Below are 21253 nucleotides of genomic sequence, written 5' to 3'. Positions count from 1 at the left end.
CGCCTTCAGAGCAGAAGCAGTTTAATCTGATAAAACAGGGTGCAGTCTACAGAAGTTAACCCAAACTTCTCTTTTGAGAGCCAGTATGGTGAAGCGGTTTGTCATTGCATTATGGCCCTGGAGACCAAGGATCGGCTCCCAATTCAGCTGTGAAGAACCAATGTGTGTGTTTGGGCAAGTCACACTCAGCCTCAAAAGAAGGTAAAGATGACCCTCTCAATAACTTTCCAAGAAAACACCTTGATAGGTTAGGGCAGGCATGAGCAAACTTTGGCCCTCCAGGTTTTTTGGACTTCAACTCCCACAATTCCTAACAGCCAGTAGGAAATCTTATCCGTGCTTTATGAACAGGGAAAGAATGATATGGCTGTTAAGAATTGTATCATCTACAGGTGTAGATGATACCACTGAGAAGCCTTCTAACCAAGGTGAAAGAAGGAAGTGTAAAAGCTGGTTGCAGTTAAACATAAAAAACCAAGATTATGGCAACCAGACTGATTGATAACTGGCAAATGGGAGAAAATGTGGAGGCAGTGACAGACTTTGTATTTCTTGGCGTAAAGATTACTGCAGACTCAGACTGCAGCCAGGAAATCAGAAAACATTTACTTCTTGGAAGGAGAGCAATGACCAATCTCAATAAAATAGTGAAGAGCAGAGGCAACAAAGATCCACCATAGTTAAAGCAATGGTATTTGCCATAGTAACCTATGGATGTGAGAGCTGGACCATAAGGAAGGCTGAGCGAAGGAAGATAGACGTTTTTGAACTGTGGTGTTGGAAATTCTGAGAGTGCCTTGGACCACAAGAAGATCAAACCAGTCCATACTTCAGGAAATAAAGTCTGAATGCTCATGGAGGGAAGGATATTAGAGGCCAAGATGAAGTACTTTGGCCACATAATGAGAAGACAGGAAAGCTTAGAGAAGATGATAATGCTGGGGGAACTGGAAGGAAAAAGGAAGAGGTGCCAACCAAGGGCAAGATAGATTGATGTTATCCTTGAAGTGACTGACTTGACCTTGAAAGAGCTGGGGGTGGCCATGGCCAACAGGGAGTTCTGGCATTGGCTGGTTCATGAGGTCATGAAGAGTCAGAAGGAACTGAATGAATAAACAACAAGTAGAATTGGCAGAGAAGGCTGAAAGCTTTGTAAAACTACAACTAGGTCTGGGGCCCCTCCCATACAGCTGAATAAAATCCCATATCTGCTTTGGACTGTTTATTTATGACATTTATATGCTGCCCTTCTCACCCCGAAGGGGACTCAGAGCGGCTTACTAGTTATATGTACATACAATATATTATATTATTAGCATAGCACAATATTAGTATTATATATTACTATAATGTACTAGACCACTATACTGGAATAATATTATTAGTAATCTTACATGTAATATGAAATTTACAATTATATTGCAATATTATTATAATATTAACACAGCACAAAATTAGTATTATATATTACTATATTGTATTATACAACTATACTGTAATATTTTCAATATTATATGTGTATATAATATTACTATAGCACAATATTAATATTATATATTACTATATTGTACTACACAACTATACTGTAATATTAGTAATATTACATGTAATATGAAATATAAAATTATTATATTGTGTTATTACTAGCGTTATATTGTATTACATTATAATATCAATATATGTGTATACAATATATTGTATTATTAGCACAGAACATTAGTATTATATTGTACTATACTGCTACACTGTAATGTTATTATTATTAATAATATTACATGTAATATGAAACAAATTATATTGTATTATTAGTTGAATTACTTTGAATTAGTTGAAGTACTTCGGCCACATCATGAGAAGACAGCAAAGCCTAGAGAAGACAATGGTGCTGGGGAAAGTGGAAGGTAAAAGGAAGAGGGGCCGACCAAGGGCAAGATGGATGGATGGATGGCATCCTTGAAGTGACTGGACTGACCTTGAAGGAGCTGGGGGTGGTGACGGCCGACAGGGAGCTCTGGCGTGGGCTGGTCCATGAGGTCACGAAGAGTCGGAGACGACTGAACGAATGAACAACAATTAGTATATTGTATTACATTATAATATCAATATTGTATGTGTATACAATATACATATATATATTAGCACAGCACAATATTAGTATTATATATTACCATATTGTATTATAACACTAAACTGTAATATTAGTAATATTACATGTAATATGAAATAAATTATATTGTATTAGTATTATATTGTATTACATTATAATATTAATATTGTATGTGTATACAATATATTATATTATTAGCACAGCACAATATTAGTATTATATAATACTATATTGTACTATACCAATATACCAGTGTGGACCCAGTTCAAAGCAGATAGTGTTGGATTTTTCAGCCTTGATATTCTGGGTTTTATGGCTGTGTGGAAGGGCCCTGGGAAAAGTGAGGCGCAGGCTGTTGTGAGCCTGGAAAGTGGCTTCCTCCTCGCGCTCGGGCTGCAGCATGAGAGAAGGCAGGCGGTGATGTCCTGGCAGCAGGCTGTGCTGCTGCTGCTGCTCTTGAGGCTCGCGCCTCCGCCCCTGGCCAGAGTTCAGCCGAGTCCAGGAGCCGATCCCGAGTGACGTCAGCGCGCGCGGCCCCGCCCCGTGCGTCCCGCGCGCCTCCCCCTCCTCCCTCCCTCCAGTCAGGCCGCGCCGGAGGACGCCGTCTCCTCCCCCACAATGCACCGCGGCAGGCAGCCTTTGAAAAAGCGGCGCGGCTCCTTCAAGATGGCGGAGTTGGATCAGCTGCCTGACGAGAGTGAGTAGACAGCCACCCGGGTGCCCCGCGCTTGGCCCCGCCGGCGGACTCCCCGGCTCGGCCGCGCTCTCTCTCTTTGCAGAGGCCTTCCCTCCCTCCGCTCGCCCCCTTCCCGGGACGGAGGCCGCGGCGACGCTGGCGATGCCGGCAGGGCTGCTGTGGGTCCTGCTGAGGCGGCTCCGTCTCCTTCCTTGGGCGCCCAGCTTGGGCCCTTCTTCCTCGGAGGGCCGCTCTTAGATAATCCCCGCTTCTCGCTTTCGAGGGGAGCCGCGCCCTGAACCCCGGGCGGAGAGGGCAAAGCAGGGCGGCACTGACATCCAGTCCCTTCGGCCTTGGTCCTGAAGTGCTGGGTGCAGCACCGCCAAGCCAACCCACACCGAGGAGGGATCCCTCTCCGCCTAATTTGGGCGCTTGACGTGTCACTGCCGCCCTTCACCTCAGAGGCAGGGAGCCCTTTGCTTCCCAGAGCCGCGCTTCCCTTCGGAGGAGGGCGAGGGCGACAAAGGGCAGGCCCCGACTTCTGCCCTCTTGTGTGAATCCAGAAATGTTGACACCAGGCGAGCGCACGACCAAGGAGAGCGCCCTGTTTGTTTTCCTGAATGTGTCGAAAGGTGTGAGAAGGGCAGGCCTGCTTCCTGATCGTTGGCTCAAGACCAGAGGTGTGTTGCATTGAGTCAACAGCCCTTAACAGATTAGGGAGCTGGCCCAGAACTGATACAACGAATTCCAACAGGGAGAGATCTGTGGTGCTACATTTAAGTCAGTGGTTCTCAACCTGTGGGTCCCCAGATGTTTTGGACTTCAACTCCCAGATATGTTAACACAGGGGTCCTCAAACTAAGGCCCAGGGGCCGGATGCGGCCCTCCAAGGTCATTTACCCGACCCTCGCTCAGGGTCAACCTAAGTCTGAAACAACTTGAAAGCACATAACAACAACAACAACAATCCTATCTCATCAGCCAAAAGCAGGCCCACACTTCCCATTGAAATACTAATAAGTTTATATTTGTTAAGATTGTTCTTCATTTTAATTATTGTATTGTTTTTAAGTGTTTTTTTGCACTACAAATAAGATATGTGCAGTGTGCAAATGAATTCATTCATGTTTTTTCAAATTATAATCTGGCCCTCCAACAGTTTGAGGGACTGTGACCTGGCCCTCTGTTTAAAAAGTTTGGGGACCCCTGTCTTAACAGCTGGTAAACTGGCTGGGATTTCTGGGAGTTGTAGGCCAAAACACCAGGGGTGACACAGGTTGGGAACCACTGATTTAAGTTATTAGAAGGCTATCCAGCCTACCCTGATTTAGGACTGACTGCATTCCCTCATCTCTCTTCGAAAAACCCTATCCCAGTTATATCCTACCTTGTTCATGCCCAGCATTATTTTTTAAATTTTAAATTATTACTGTTACTGTTATTGTTTATTGTTTATTTTTCGTTTATGTGATTTATATTAATTGTTTTATATTGATTGTTTTTGTTATTACGTTTGTTTACTGATGTACTGTGGGCTTGGCCTCATGTAAGCCGCACCGAGTCCCTTGGGGAGATGGTAGCGGGGTATAAATAAAGTTATTATTATTATTATTATTATTACCCTCCCCATAGCAGCACATGGTGGGGAGCTGCTTGCAGGTGGTGGGTGCTGGATGCATCTACAGTGCAGGATTGATTCAGTTCGACTCGGCTTTAACTGCTTCCCCAAATTCCCATAACACCGACCTATATGTTTAACTATTTAATGGGGTCTGTTCATTGTTATGTCCATGAGGCATTGAATTTTGCCGAAGTTTGTAAACCGCCTTGAGTTCCCTGCGGGGTGAGAAAGGCTGGGTAAAAATGAAGCAAATAAATAAGCAGAATGAGATGCACGGGTATAAAACGGGTGACAACTGACTTGAAAACAGTACATGTGAAAAGAATCCAACTGCTTTGAGTCTCCTTGTGGAGAGAAAAAGTAGGGTATAAATAATAATAATCAAGGAGTACTAGTAGAGCATAAGATGATCATCAGTGATGCAGCAGCAAAGAAAGCGAATGCTGCATCCATCGGCTGTTAGGAATTTTGGGAGTTGAAGTCCAAAACACCCGGGGGCCCAAAGTTTGCCCATGCCTGGTCTAATGTCTAGATCAGAGCTTTCCAAAATATTTCATGCTGGTGACATACTTTTTAGACATGCATCATTTTGTGACACATAATTAAATTTTACTAGCAAACCGGAAGTTAAACCAACCCTTTATAAGAGATACAGACACATACATAAATTGTAATAATAAAATGTATGGGGATACAACATATGTAATTAAAACCTATGTTTTGAAAATATACAATTTATTCCTTATTTCACATAGACTCAGAGATTTCTCCTTACTTCCACATGACACATCTACACAGTGCAGCTGACCTAATATATTGCGACACACAATTTGGAAAGCTGTGGTCTAGATTGAGGGAAGTCATAATTCCTTCCATTCCGTGTTGGTGAGACCTTACCTGTGATATTGTGTCCCGTTCTGGGCACCACAACACAAGGATATTCACATGTCCAGAGAAGGGCACCAAGTTCTGTGAGGGACAGCTTAGGGAAAGGATGGCTGAGAGGTGACATTTTAGCCATGTTTAAATATTTGAAAGGATGTCACATTGAGGAAAGGACAAGCTTGTTTTTTGCTGTTCTGGAGACTACATCATGGAGCAATGGATTCCAATTGCAGGAAAAGAGATCCCACCTAAACGTTAGGAAGGATTTCTTGATGGCTAGATCTGTTTAGCAATGCAAAATACTGTCTTGGAGTGCAGTAGAGTGGGGATTTTAAAGCAGAGGTTGGATGGCTGTCTGTTGGGAATGTTTTGATTGTGTGTTCTTGCATGGCAGGGGTTGGACTGGTTGCCCCTTGGGGTCTCTTCCAGCTTTGATTCTTCCTGTGCTAGAGAGAAGAGATTGGGGCACTTATATTTTGAGCAATGGCTCACATGTGGGCTGATTGTGTAATTAGACACTTTGGTAAAGCAAAAACGAGACTGTTTACATTTATGATGCATTTCCACTTAATCTATAGAATATTTCTTCTCTGTGACCTTTCTCAGAAATTATTGTAGATATGTCAACATATTTTTTGAAAATACATTCATGAAATAAAACATGCAAGACTTCCTGATATGAACAATATACAATCATAACAGGACAGGAAATAGGACAACAGGAAGAAACTTGTACAGGTTGTCACATTCAGTCCTAAATTTGTATAATCCTCTGTATGATATGTATATTAAGTATAAGGCATCAACAATTCAGAGAAAACTGACTTGGAGTTAGTGAAATTACACTATGTCCAAATGCCTCAGAAGTCCATCCAGCTGACCTGTTGCAGGGTTTATCTGCACCCATGAAAAAAATCTGTTTGATCATTTGGCCAGACTGATGCAATCTGATGGGACTTGTAGTCTACAACATCTGAAGAGCATCTGATTGAAAAAGTCTTGAAGCAGCAGAGAGCTTGGTCTCTTAAATAGTAGATTAAGTGAAGTGTACAACTGCTGAAGTGTATATTTAAGTGAAGATTAACTGCCCATAGAAAACTTTCTATCTGGGATGAGAATTCTTGTCAAGGTTACTGTAAGTAGGATTTATGAAGTGTTTTCTTGTGTTACACATTTATTTATTTATTATTTAGTATATTTACATACCGTCTTTCTCAGTCCTGGGGGGACTCAAGGCGGTCTACAACATATTAATGGCAAGAATTCAATGCCAACATAATAATAAAATAAAATCACAAGAAATAAACACTGACATATAACTATAATTTAAAACCTTAAAACCATTAAACATAGGCATATACAACATGTAATCACTAAAACATCCTAATATAAATATTGAAATCACATGATCCAAAAAATCATCCATTGTGGCCATTCCCATTGTCATAGCACGTATTTCCTGATTATTCTTTGCATTGCATTACTGGCCAAAATCTGATCCCATAACCACGTCTTTGTTTTCTTTCTGAAGGCCAGTCTATCAATCCATGCTCAGTTTTAATACTTCATCCCCTGGCTATGAAGGTTTTTCAGAGTTGTTTCTGAGCAATGTTATGATCCCAATGAACCCTTTTACCAGAAAATGTAACCTATAATATACACATTCAGCACAAAGCTCTAACCAATAGTGATCTACAACGTTATCATAGCAGGGCTTTAAAGTGGGCAGCCCTGCATTTCTGCCACCTGCAGAATTCTGAGAAATGTAGTTTAGGGCAGGGCCTCTTGAATTCTCAGCTACAGAGGTTCTTGCCTTCCCAAACTACATTTCCCAGAATTCCGCATGCAGCAGAAATGCAGGGTTGCCCGTTTTAAAGTCCTAGTGTGATAGAGTAGTTAGCCTGAGTTCACATTTCTACAGTAGCCCTTAAATCAGGGGTGTCAAATTCATTTCCATTGAGAACCATATCAGCCTTATGGTTGCCTTCAATCCATAGACAGAGAATCCTTGAATACAGAGGGCCAGCTATATATATTTCACACAGTAGTCAGTGCTCTAATTTGTATTCACTTTGCGTCCCTAGAATGATAATTCCTATCACTTTTAACTATCTGCCACACAGACTGGGGATAATGGGAACTGCAACCCAACTCCCATCAGTTCTAATCATGCTGTTTAATGATGAGAAACACAGGAGTTGTAGTCCAGCATCTGGAAGGCCACATAAAATGACATGGTGGGCTGAATTTGGTCCGAGGGCCATGCGTTTGATACATGTGCCTTAGAAGTTTGCTACAATTCTAAAAATTCATACTGTAATTTTTATATCTGACAATCCTATTGAAGTCAATGGAACATCTAAATAAAAAAAACATAAGATTTGTTAAGGGTTTTCTGAGATTTTGTGACAGATGTGCTTTTCAGTAATAGTTTGATTACTGCTGCATTGAATGAAAAGTGGTTCTCAGATCATTCTTGTCCAAATTTATTCCATAAAGATTCATGTTTGAAATGTTTTATATGAATATCCGGGCCAGGCTATAGGTTCCTGTTTATCAAACCTGTGGCTAACAAAAGTGAAATATATAAAACACATGAAAAATAAGCATACCTTATGTCAGGGGTCCTCAAACTAAGGCCCGGGGGCCGGATACGGCCCTCCAAGGTCATTTACTCGGCCCTCACTCAAGGCCAACCTAAGTCTAAAATGACTTGAAAGCACACAACCACAATAACAACAACAATCCTATCTCATCAGCCAAAAGCAGGTCCACACTTCCCATTGAAATACTAATAAGTTTATATTTGTTAAAAACAATACAATAATTAAAATGAAGAACAATTTTAAGTGTTTTTGCACTGCAAGTAAGATATGTGCAGTGTGCATAGGAATTCGTTCATGGTTTTTTCAAATTGTAATTCGCCCCCCCAACAGTTTGAGGGACTGTGACCTGGCCCTCTGTTTAAAAAGTTTGAGGACCCCTGCCTTATGTGGTTTATTAAATCTAATTTATTCAGTTTGAGGGGACAATAATGGTCTAATTTTTTAGAATAAAAAACAAAATGCAGATAATGCCAATTTTACTGTGTTTAGCCCATCCTTATTTGTGCTGTTAAAGTTTTTTATGATATTTTAGCAAGCCACTTCTTGAATCTGTCATTTGACTTATGTATTGGAGAAATATTTGTCTGTTACTTTTATATCAGTATGTATTAAAATATTTACTTGAGAATAAGACTATCTAATTTAAATTGACCTTACCACAAAGAAAATGGCTTAAGAACTTAGCCTGATAACCTGATATGGTAGTGCTAGCTAAGAATGAATACAGCAGTAGCACTTGCTTCATTGCAAATTGTTATCTTCTTTATAAATGATGAAAGCTAAGTCTGTGCCAAGCTGGCGTTTGTTTAGCATGGCTCCAGTTTACGGGACTTCATTTACTCCTCTTAGTCTGAAAATGTGCGTGTACTTTACTGATTTCCCTTGTTAGCTGTGAGACTATGGCCCCCTTGACACTCCATATAAAATCCAGATTATCTGATTGAGCAATGTCCAATCTCGATAAAATAGTGAAGAGTAGAGACATCACACTGGCAACGAAGATCCACATAATTAAAGCAATGGAAATTCCCCATAGTAACCTATGGTTGTGAGAGCTGGACCATAGGAAAGGCTGAGCGAAAGAAGATAGATGCTTTTGAACTGTGGTGCTGGAGGATAGTTCTGAGAGTGCCTTGGACTGCAAGAAGATCCAACCAGTCCATACTTCAAGAAATAAAGCCCGACTTCTCACTGGAGGGAAGGATACTAGAGACAAAGTTGAAGTACTTTGGCCACATAATGAGAAGACAGGAAAACCTAGAGAAAATAATGATGCTGGGGAAAATGGAAGGAAAAAGGAAGAGGGGCCGACTAAGGGCAAGATGGATGGATGGATGGTATCCTTGAATTGACTGGCTTAACTCTGAAGGAGCTGGGGGTGGTGACAGCCGACATGGAGCTCTGGCGTGGGCTGGACCATGAGGTCACGAAGTCGGAAGCGACTGAATGTATAAACAACAAATCTGATTTGAACTGGATTATATGGCAGTATAGACTGATATAATTCAGTTCAAAGCTGATCATGTGGATTATTTGATTTTGTAATCAGGATTATATGGCAGTCTAGAAGGGGCCTATGAGGCATGTAGATCTTGAGACTTGGCCCTAGTCTTTTGAGTAATACAGGTATTTTCTCATGATAGCCACAGACAGAAGGAGAATCAACGTTAATGTGGGCAAGATTCTATTTGGTCTCTGAAGTTCCACCTTCTTGCACTTCTCACTTTGTCTGCTCAATTTTTACTCATGAAAGAAATGCTGATATACACCAAGAAAAGCTGCAGATTCCTTTTTGTCTCTGTGCTTTTGAAGTTAGTAGTTTCCGCTTTGGATCTACCTGAAAAAAAATTAAAAATCAATTTTGACTAAGTAGTTTTTGAAAGTACACATAAGCTTTTAAGTGTTGTGATACATCTTAAATGAAACACCATTGTCAGCCATTTTAAATGTAATATCTAACAATTTGTTTTTAGGGTGTATGTTGTAATGTTTATGTTTAGTTGTTATGTTTTAAGAGATTGTTCTTGTTTTTATTTTATTTTGATACTTAATCATCTTGTTGTAAGTTTTCTGTTGTTACTCTCCATTATTTTGTATTATTTTGATGTGTCAATGCCTATTTTGAGGCATTGAATGTTTGCCTTTTTATGTGTAAACCGTCCTTCGGTGGGGGGGGGGAGCACGATCTAGAACTACAGTATTATTATTATTATTATTATTATTATTATTATTATTTTAAGTGCAAAAACATCATATGTCACTTTTTGCTCATCAGTTCTTTTAAGATGGTTTGGTATTTTGGTATCTCTTCTCAGAAGAGTCCCCTATGGCTCAGTGGGTTAAACCTTTGAGCTGCTGAACTTCTTGACCGAAAGGTCGCAGGTCCGAATCCAGGGAGCGACATTAGCCCCAGCTTCTGCCAACCTAGTAGTTTGAAAGCATTCAAATGTGACTAGATCAATAGGTACAGCTCTGGCAGGAAGGTAACGGCTCTCCATGCAGTCATGCTGGCCACATAACCTTGAAGGTGTCTACGGACAACGCCGTCACTTCAGCTTAAAAATGGAGATGAGCACCAACCCCCAGAGTCGCAGACAACTGGACTTAATGTCAGGGGAAAATCTTTATCTTTACCTATCTCTTCTGAGAATAGTGGTGACATACATAAAGCTTTCAAAGCATTTCCCTTCTTGCAACTTACATGTGTATTGTAATTTAAGAAACATTAGGGATTGATGAGGTCAGGGATAAGAAATACCAGTTTTGCTGGATCTTATTTTGTAATTATTTTTCTTCTGCTGTAAATTAGAGCATCTGAAGAGTGATATATATTAATATATTCCTTTGTAAAAAAAAATTCAGCTGAATAGTGTGAAATGTTTTACTCTGCTAGAACTGTTCTTAGTGAAAATTGTATTTTAGTTCATATCAGAAGAAATCAATATGGAGGGTTGATGAAGATATAACCAAAATACTTGTAGTGGGGGTTGGTGAAGGATTAGATCTTAAAAGTATTTCCCTGTTTTAGCCTTTTTTCCTGTGAGAAACTGGTTTCAGTATGCCAAAACTGGCGAAGAGATATTCCATATTGTTTAGCCTAGATGAGATAAGACTTGAACCATTGTAATAATCCAATTTATTAGATAATTTATCTGTTTAATACCTGATGCTGGTGCCATACATATTTGAAATATTTTGGCAAAATTTAATGAAGTAATCAAAAAGACCCTTCAGATTTTGACACATATGTCTGTGATGAAAGCAAGGCTGTCTGTTTTATTATATGCTATTGCAAAAATGCTTTTCATGCTCTTGTTGTTTTACAAATTGGATGACTTTGAGGCAAAGCCAATGCTATTTCAGTTGTTTGATCTTGAAAAAGGATTTACAATATACATTTCGCAATAACACATAATCCAGTACAAATTTGATCCTGGTTTGCAGAGCAAGTGAAAACTATAGTTTGGCTCATTGGATCTAGTTCATCTCAAAACTCTAAGAAGTAACTAAGTGGAATGGATAATGGGAAGGTGAACTGGAATTCACAAGGCTTTTTCTTGTAGCATTAAAAAAGGACTGTTTGTGAACTACTGCTAACACTGCTATGCTTCTGGTATTTGTAGAGCAAACTTCATGGTTAGTTTAACTGTCATAACTGCAGCCCTGTGATGCTTTTTGAGAGCACTGAACCTTCTTTGATAGAAAGGACATTCATGGAAATGCATACAAATTCCTGCCCCTTCACATAGCCACAGATTCCCATAATTATTCTTAATTCTATAACAGTTAAAGATAATTGGAAATGGTTTAGACCTGCATGGTAGATGTACCTCAAATGGTTCCTTAATTTTAAAAAAGGTGAAGCAATTGTGTGGAACAATTGTGAAGCAATTGTGTGGACAATTGTGTGGAACAATTATGAAGCAATTGTGTGGAACAGGAAATAGTGTTAAGACTGCTTCATGCTTATCCTGCTGCCTCATGCTAGAGAAAAAAGAAAAGTATAGTTAGGCAGCTTTACTAAGTTTTTTCACTTGGCAGATACATGTGTTTATAAACTTTCATTTGGTGATTGTAAATGGAGTAAACACAAGCGCCAGTGGAGTCAAAGCTTGACGCATCCTGCCTCAAAGAACATATTTTTTTGAATCTGTTTGCTCTGTAGTGGAAACTTACAGTATGACAACAAAGCAATGCCAGTTTTGACATCATATCCTTCAGTTAATAACATGATAGGGTTACTTTCATTCTTTCGCATATCCAAGATGTAAGTGGTATAATAATTGAGAATATGTTTAGAGAAATACTGCTAATTTATTTGGTTTTCTTATTTATTTTAGGTTCCTCAGCAAAAGCCCTGGTCAGTTTGAAAGGTAGGGTATACCATTTATTGATTTGTAACATTCCTAAAAGTGAAAATGCACAGATAAGGAATTATTTACAGAAACAGAAAAAGTCATTTCACATGATTTTTAACTGCAGAAATTGACACTAGCTTCCACCAGAATGACGGACAATATAAAGAGAGAAAAACACTTTATATCAAAATTGTGATGTGTACTCCAAAATATATGTACTAAAAGGACAGGTTAATTCTGTTTTATGTTGTGTAATGTTTAAAACACGTTTATTCTGCTCTTTAAAAAAGAGTATTAAAATAAATTATTTTATGCTTATTTTACCAACACGAGAAAAACATATTTATATTTATAATTTATATCTTATTCACAATAGAGGGAAGCTTATCAAATACATGGAATGAAAAATTCAGTTCTTTACCGAAAACAACCATTTGGAAAGGCAAAAATTCAGGAGCTACTGTAGAAATGGTAAGGAGCAACTTTTTTTTTAACCAATCTTTGTTTTTAACACAAGTATAGGTTATGTTTCTGTAGTCTTGAGGCTCAAGGTGGCTTCCATGGGGTACCTGGGTTGTCATTAGACATAGATTTGCCTTCCTTCAGCTTTTTTGCTTTTAGAGAGGGAAACCGTTTTCTTGGGCTCAAGTTTCAAAAGTATTTTCAGAAAGCTGATAAAAAAGAAAATGTTCTTAATTTTATTTTTCTCATGGGTTTGTTGTATTACAGAAAGACACAACTTTTCTGTCTTTTGACTCAGAGGTTTGGGGTTGGTTTTTTGTTTTGTTTTGCTTCAGCCTTTCAGAAGTTCAAAACGAAGTCGTTCTTTATGTGAAGAAGAAGAAAAACAAATTACCACAAGATCACCCAAAAGAAACCAGAGAGTTGCCATGGTTCCACAGGTATGTTAATATGTAAAGGTTCTTGTATTCATAGATTGATAGACTACATGTTTTTCTGTTTTCTCTTTGGATTGATTAGGCCTATTCAGAAGGCCCAGGAGAGGTTACAACAAGCCAATGAAACACAAATCATATATGCAATATAGCAAGCATAGGTTTTATATTGTATTAAAGACCATATTTTGGAGCAAGAATGTATTTTTGTAGGCAGGAACCTTCTCAGAGTAGAAATTTAGATACACTCTCATGGCAAAAGTTGGCTGCTTCTCACTGTAGCCTTTCCGTTGTCTGAAAATCAGCTGCAGAGACTTGAGAGACTTTTCCAAGTATGAGGGCAGGCCAAAGTAGAGAATTAGTAAAAACATATTTCCTGTCTTCTGCAGTTGAGGTCTCTTACTAGATCAAAAACCTTCTGGAACTTTGGATAAAGGCCAATCAAATAATATGTATACATGTACACATGTACTTATAAACACATGCATATATACATACATGCACTGATATAAATTCACAAATATATGTTTCCATATAATACTAATGAAGTCCAAAAGGATATCTGTTGACATGTTAAATATTTCCATTTAGTGACCGCATGTTACTGTCAGCTTCCAAAAATCATCAAAATGGGTAAAATACATAAAGTGTTTTCAATGGAGATACTATTGATGTCAGAATACATGCAGATTCATCTGAACTAGATTTAGACATAACAGAAAACTGCATTTTGCAGATATGTAAATTGAGCTTTACTGAACCCTGGGTTTACCTATTTCTACACAGGTTCTGCTTCCAGTTAGAAATTAATAATAGTTTCCTTGAAGTCCAAAATGTAGTTAGTTTAAACTTTGACTAGTGAAAAGAATCGGGAAGCTGATGTTTTGCTGTTGACTATTCTTGTTAACTAGCATTTAAAAAAGCTGAAGGCCAAATATCTTTGAATTTAAAAATCATGGATAACTATGATTACTTTAAATACTGGATATGAAATTTTCCAAATTTGTAATGGGCACAGAAGTGAAGAATGGAGAGGATGTAAACTGAAGGCTCAACCATAGATTCACCTGTTACATCTGAGCAATTTCAATTTCTTCATCTATATAAATAAAAATGTAATGTTCGTTTGTGGGAATGCAAAAACCACTGGACGAATTGACACAAACTTTGGACACAATACACCTATCAGGCCAACAAGTGACCATCACTCATAAAAACGCTTAAAAACACAGCAGAAGACACTTTAAAAGCCAAAAAACAAAAACAAAAACAAAAATTAGAACACATGCACAAAACCACATATATACATGCAAACATACATATATACACATATACACACACAAAAAAACACATACACAGACTGGGCCACAGCAACGCATAAAATCTATAGCTGACATGAAAAAGATACTTTGAAATATTTTTGAAGTAGTGCAAAAAAGTAAGTTTTTGAGATCTGCAGAGCTTTAAATCAAACAAGAGGTTACAAATAGAAGGTTAACTGAGTGGAGAAAACAAATTGACATGATGTTGAAATCATGAAGTTTGCACCGACGTGAAGATAAAGTGTAGGAGGAGGATTCGAGTAGCAACTGATATTAAACCAGAGCTTTCAGGTTGCTTCTTGAACCACTCCTAGAACTGCTGGGATGAAGAAACAAATAAACAATGGTTTATTTCCCATTTCTGAAGGTACTAAACCCAGTTGTTACAAAACACTGTCTTCATCCTTATGCAAAACACAATTTTCCTTGGTAAATGAATAATAGAGAGAAGCTGGTTTTTTTTAATCTCATGAAACTCAGGGGTAGTTTCAGATCATAACTAAAACACTTTCAATGTGCATGTATTAAAACAGATCATATTGAAAATGGTAATATTTCACTTAGTTTAACTTTTTTATCTATTACTAATATTTATTTGTCTTTTTATTGTCTAGAAGTTCACAGTAACAATGCCAACACCAGACAAAAAAGCATCACAAAAGATTGGATTACGGCTGCGTAACTTGCTAAAACTTCCTAAAGCACATAAATGGTGTATATATGAATGGTTCTATTCAAATATAGATAAGTATGTGTAACCTTTTATCTTTTCTTTAAAGCACAATGCAGAGATCAAGCTATATGTATATATCACCTTATGCCTCTACTCTGTTATGAGAGGAATCAATAGCTTTGCTAGTATTCAATATTGTTAAAACAGTTATTTATGTGTTTTGGTATTAAATTATTTCCATTTCACATGTTTTAAAGAATGATTGCTGATTGTTTTCTAGTGGCTAAATATACCTCTTGATCTAATTTTTATCGCCATAATTAGTCTTCCATATTTTGATGATAGAGCATAGCTATGTCTAAAAATTTATTTTTATAGGTTGCAGACTTTATTGTTGTATTTAACTGCTGAAAGTATTATAGTCAGAATTTTTTAAGGTAAATAATAAATTTCTCATAACAAACAGGAATACATATGTTTGTGTAACTGTATTGTTTTCAAATTGATTGCGTCAACCTTAATGTATTCCTCAGTAATAACATTTTACTTGTACTTGTCTGTAATTATTATTTTAAACATTTCTTATTTAGGCACAACACTATCTATTTTGAGTAGGGGAGCACAGTAGCCTCCTACCTCCTATTTCAATTCTTCCACATGTGAAAAATGACAGTTCGAAGAAGAGAGCCTTCTCCATGCAACAATGCTTTCTGTGCATTCAGAAATTGTGCGGAAAATCTCCATGACTAGAGTAGGCTCTCTACTTCCACTGTCGTTCTCCATATGTGAGAATGAGCTTCAGTAATATTTGACAAATTTAGAATAATAAGAATGGTTTTGCTTGAATATTACCCATATTTTACTTGATTCTAATGCTCACATTTTTGAGCTAAATTATGTTGCCAAAAATGAGGTGTGTATTAGATTCAGTGGCATATTAGAATTGCGCTTGTAAACCCTCCTGCATGAAAAGGCCCAGAGGGATAAAGGGGTGCAAAGAGGCTGTTCCTGGGTGGTGGTGGCAGCATGAGGCTCCATGGCACCCACAGAAGGACGACGAACACCAAGCTGATAACCCAGTCATTCCTGCTACTTAGCTGCAAATCCTGTCTCCTCCTGGATGGTCCCTCACTCAGCCCCCTTCCCCCTGAGGCTCAGTGCAGTGCAGTTCTCAGTTGACCTCTGGAGACCATGCCCTATGAGGAATGGCTTAAAGAGCTGGATATGTTTAGCCTGCAGAAGAGGCGGTTGAGGGGAGACATGATATCCATGTTTAAATATTTGAAAGGCTGTCATAAGGAAGAAGGAGTAGGCTTGTTTTCGGCAGCCCTGGAGACTAGGACCTGAAGTAATGGGTTCAAATTACAGGAAAGAGGATTCCAACTGAACATTAGGAAGAACCTCCCAACCATAAGAGCTGTTCAACAGTGGAACTCTTTGCCTTGGAGTGTGAGTGTGGAGTGCTTTGATTGTGTTTTTCCTACATGGCAGGGGATTGGATCAGGTGGCTCATATGGTCTCTTCCAACTCTATTATTCTATGATTCATCCACGAGGCCTTCAAAAACTCACTCTTGGTTTGAAGGTCTTGTGAATGAGGCCAGTTGAGGAATGTAATTTAGCAAGTTCACTGGACTTAGCCTCATGGGGTGGCATAGTTTCCCAAATGGCCTCATTCATGCTGCCTGCCTCCCTGATGTGCTATGCTTGTGTACCTTAAAATTCGAATACCTTAAAAATAAATTAAGGTGCACATTACATTCTATGACACATTATACTCAAGTAAATATGGATGTAACAAGTTAATAATTATCAGAATTCTAGCTTTTGAAACAAAGACAGCGTGCTGTTTCATGCTTTTTGATCACTTCTACTTTCAGCTTGAACAACTAAACAAAGTCTTTAGTTGGTTTTCAAGATGTTCTAAGGTGGCATCATATATATATATATATATATAGAGAGAGAGAGAGAGAGAGAGAGAGAGAGAGATTGATTATCTAAATGTAATGACAGAAAATCAATTGTTTTGTACAGGCCATTATTTGAAGGTGATAATGACTTCTGTGTCTGCCTGAAAGAATCATTTCCCAATTTGAAAACAAGAAAATTAACAAGAGTGGAGTGGGGGAAAATCAGAAGATTGATGGGAAAGCCAAGAAGGTAAAACATATTGTGTGGAAGAGCTAAGCATTTTTAAACTGACATTTTTTTTGTTGAGGCTTGGTGATAGTGGATTTTGTTTGAAGGCTTCCTGTGTGATTTGTTTTGTTTTGTTTTAATATAAAATTTTAGAATATAAAATGTGTATACGAATAATTGAGTAAGTTTGCAACTTTGCTTTTCTTCTAATCCTTTACAGCAAATAGCTATATTCTGTATCTGAATGAAAATTATTTGTTTAGGTAAACTTCAGTGTGAATGAAGGGTGGGAATTTAAACAATGTTTGTACTGTCCGGGCTGAGGCTTGAGAATCGTACAATTGAAAGGGTATGTGTGTTTGCTACACATAAGCCTGAGGGATTTGTTCAGCTGAGTCCCCAGTAAGGTGATGATACTAAAAACCTCATTCTGAAAGAGAGCATGTCCACTTGCATTGAAGGTACTTTTGAGGCTTCTTCTGAAGATGTTTTCCTGGTATCCTGAGGCCTGCAGATACTGTTAGCAATTTCCAAACATCTCTTCTTAGAAAAAGATATTCCTGGAGGTGGTTGTGGTACAACTTAAGCATCTTTGACTAGAGGTGATTGTCTGGATACATTTTGACCCACTTTGTGGCCTGATCTTACACTGAGAGTATAGTGCCCCTAATGCAGTGGTAGGGGAATTGCAATCCTATCCATGGCCAACCCCTGCCTAATGGGTGTCCAGTGTAGCTTAACTTTTTGAGGGGCAGAACTTTTCAATGCCTCTTGCTGTCCTGACAAATTTAAATATCATTGACTTTGAGATTCTTTTAGATTAAATTTTGCTATGAAAGCAGAAACAGTTGCTTCCAGTTGTTAAATTTAGAGAGGCAGATAATTTACAAAGGAGCTTGTGTCCCTTCCCTAGAAAGCTGATTTTAGAAGAGAGTGCTAGCATGTACTACTCAGCTTCTATGTTTCTCGTGTCTCAAGATAGGTTCTGTAGGTTCATTCTTAAGTTAAATTTGTATATGTCAGAAGAGGTACATTTTTAAGTGTAACTCCATACAATTATTTTTGTTTTACAGTAGTTTTGGACAGCATAAGGAAGGGCTAACACCACTGTAATGTTTATCCTTCTGTCTTCAGAAGATTTCTGCTCATTTTCTGTTCCTGTGACAACTGGATTTGGAAAAAATAGGCTTGTTGTAGAAACAAAGGCTGGTGATAAAGCTTCAGTGGAGACACCCTTTTTCCCGTGATAATTCTTTCAAGAGTGAATTTCCCTTCCTAGGGTGTTTTTCATCTCAATTTCTATTGTCTCATCCTCGTTTGTAACTAGGAGTCATATATATATCAAATGTTTGTAACTCAGGGACTGTCTGCATACATTAGCAATTGGTTTGTTTGCTTAGGCAACTAAATTATCCAGTTAAAATGTTGTAGAATGACTGAATTTCCCTTCTCCTTGTTCTGTTGTTAAATTTGGAGAGGCAGATAATTTTCAAAGGAGCTTGTGTCCCTTCCTCCTGAGGCTTCATTTTATCAATAGACCCTCCTTGCTTTCAGGGATTACAAAAGGATACATGTATGAATAAATGGGTACATTTAAAGACATCAGAATAGTTCTGCTTACTGTTTTGCAGATGTTCTTCTGCATTCTTTGAAGAGGAAAGGTCAGCATTAAAACAGAAACGGCAAAAAATTAGACTTTTGCAACAGCGAAAGGTGGCAGATATATCCCAATTTAAAGATCTTCCAGAAGAAATTCCATTGCCACTAGTTATAGGAACAAAAGTAACAGGTACTTTTTCATCTTTAAATGAAACGGATGTTTTGAGTGATGTTAAGTTATGAAGACAGGAGTGTAACATGAAGATAATTAAAGGAGTAAAGCTGTTGGTATTTCACCATCCATAAAACAGGATTACCTTTCCTCTGTGACCTCAGTTTGAGTGATCTAATGTAGCACAGCTTGTTATAAGATGCACAATGAGACTTTGCTTGACAGGAGAGCCAGTATCACTTGGGAATGCCATAATTGGTACCTTCCAACATTTATTATTATTATTATTATTATTATTATTATTATTATTATTATTATTATTATTTACAGCTTTTATATTCCGCCCTTCTCACCCCGCAGGGGACTCAGGGCGGATTACAATTTACACATATATGGCAAACATTCAATGCCAATTTTGACATACAACATATACAGACATAGACAGAGGCTATTTTAACTTTTTCTGGCCGGCGGGGAGCTGTCGCTTTCATCGTCCATCTGCGACTCTGATGAAGCACTTCCGCATTCCCGCATGCTTCCCCGTTGGAATGCTTTGCTGGAGTAGTAGTAGTAATAGTAATAGTAGCATGTTTATTTATAGCACACTATTCTTTCTACAAAAGAGACTCAAAGTAGTGTACAGGGGTTTTTTTGTTTGTTTGTTTTTGTGTCAGAAGCGACTTGAGAAACTTCAAGTCATTTCTGGTGTGAGAGAACTGGCCATCTGCAAGGACGTTGCCCAGGAGATGCCCAGAAGATTGATGTTTTACCATCGTGTGGGAGGCTTCTCTCATGTCCCCGCATGAGAAGTTGGGGTTTGACAGACGGAAGCTTACTCCTCTCCCCAGATTCGAACCGCCAATCTGTTTAACCCATTGTGCCACCAGGGGCTCCTAGTGGCTTACAATACAACCAGTACAGTGCAATTTAACATTAAAAGAGGATTAAATATTAATGGTATTAAAATAAACTATTAAAACTTTTAAAACTAATTAAAAACCTGTTCATAACTAAAACCACAGCACCACCTGACTTCTTTAAAAGCCTGCCTGAATAAAAAGGTTTTAGCTTGCCACTAAAAGGACAACAGGGAGGGGGCCATTTTGGCTTCTCTGGCAGGGAATTCCAGAGTCAAGGGGCAGCAACCGAGGAGGCCCACTCTCTTGTTTCCACCAACTGAGCTTCAGATGGAGGTAGGACTGAGAGAAAGGCCTCTCCTGAAGAACTCAGGGCCTGAGAAGGTTCGTACAGGAATATGCAGTCAGCCAAAAAGCCTGGATCTAAGCCTTCCAGGGCTTTAAAGGTCATAGCCAGCACTTTGAATTGTGCCCAGAAACAAACTGGCAGCCAGTAGAACTGCTTCAAGAGGGAGATTGTCCACTCCCTGTAGCCAACCTGGCAGCAGCTCTCTGGACCAGCTGAAGTTTCTAAGCACTCTTCAAAGGCAGCCCCACGTAGAGTGGGTTGCAGTAATCCAAATGGGGTGTAACTAAGGCATGTACCACTGTGGCCAAATCCAGCATCTCAAGGAATGAGCACAGTTAGCACACAAGTTTTAAATGTGCAAAGGCACTCCTGGCCACTGCAGAAACCAGGGCTTCCCAAGTTCAGTGCTAAGTCCAGGAATACCCTCAAACTGCAGGTCTGTGTCTTCAAGGGGAGTGTAATCCCAACTAACATAGTTTGAATCCCTATTCCCTGATCTTCCTTCTGACTGACCAGGAGCACCTCTGTCTTGTTCGGGCTAAGATTAACTTTCTTTGCCCTCATTCAATCTATTACTGATGTCAAGTGCTTAGGTTCAGGACAGCTTTCTTGGCTTTAGGTGGAAAGGAGTGACAGAGTTGGGTATCATCTGCATATAGATGGCATCGTACTCCAAAATTCCAGATGACCCCAGCGAGCGGTTTCATGTATATGTAAAACAGCATGGGGGACAAAAGAGAACCCTGAGGGATCCCACAGGTCAATGGATAGCAGTTCAAAATGAGTCCCCCATACCACTTTCTGAGTGCAGCTCTCCAGGAGGAACAGAGCCACTATAAAGAGACCAGAAGGATACCATGGTCAATGGTATCTAAAGCAACTGAGAAGTCCACAAGAACTAACAGGGACACACTCCCCCTGTCCAATTATCTCTATAGGTCATCCACCAAGGTGACCAAAGACATAACCAGGCCTGAAACCAGATTGAAATGGA

The 21253-nt window shown here is 38.8% G+C and overlaps 1 protein-coding gene across 1 annotated transcript in view; it reads left to right on the top strand.

The window, feature by feature from the left end:
* Window positions 1-2692: 2692 nt before the first annotated feature.
* Window positions 2693-21253, top strand: part of LIN9 (lin-9 DREAM MuvB core complex component) — a 33250-nt gene continuing 14689 nt past the window's right edge. Inside the window, exons 1-7 of the mRNA XM_060754171.2 lie at window positions 2693-2804; window positions 12236-12268; window positions 12630-12724; window positions 13051-13155; window positions 15086-15219; window positions 17178-17303; window positions 18914-19071. Coding sequence (XP_060610154.1) covers window positions 2726-2804; window positions 12236-12268; window positions 12630-12724; window positions 13051-13155; window positions 15086-15219; window positions 17178-17303; window positions 18914-19071 — 730 coding nt within the window. The 5' untranslated portion in view covers window positions 2693-2725. The remainder of the gene's footprint in view (window positions 2805-12235; window positions 12269-12629; window positions 12725-13050; window positions 13156-15085; window positions 15220-17177; window positions 17304-18913; window positions 19072-21253) is intronic.

The sequence above is a fragment of the Anolis sagrei genome, chromosome 1 (assembly GCF_037176765.1).
Source record: "Anolis sagrei isolate rAnoSag1 chromosome 1, rAnoSag1.mat, whole genome shotgun sequence".
Lineage (NCBI taxonomy): Eukaryota > Metazoa > Chordata > Lepidosauria > Squamata > Dactyloidae > Anolis > Anolis sagrei.
Note: the sequence above shows the minus strand (reverse complement) of the source record. Positions and strands in the feature narration are given on the sequence as shown.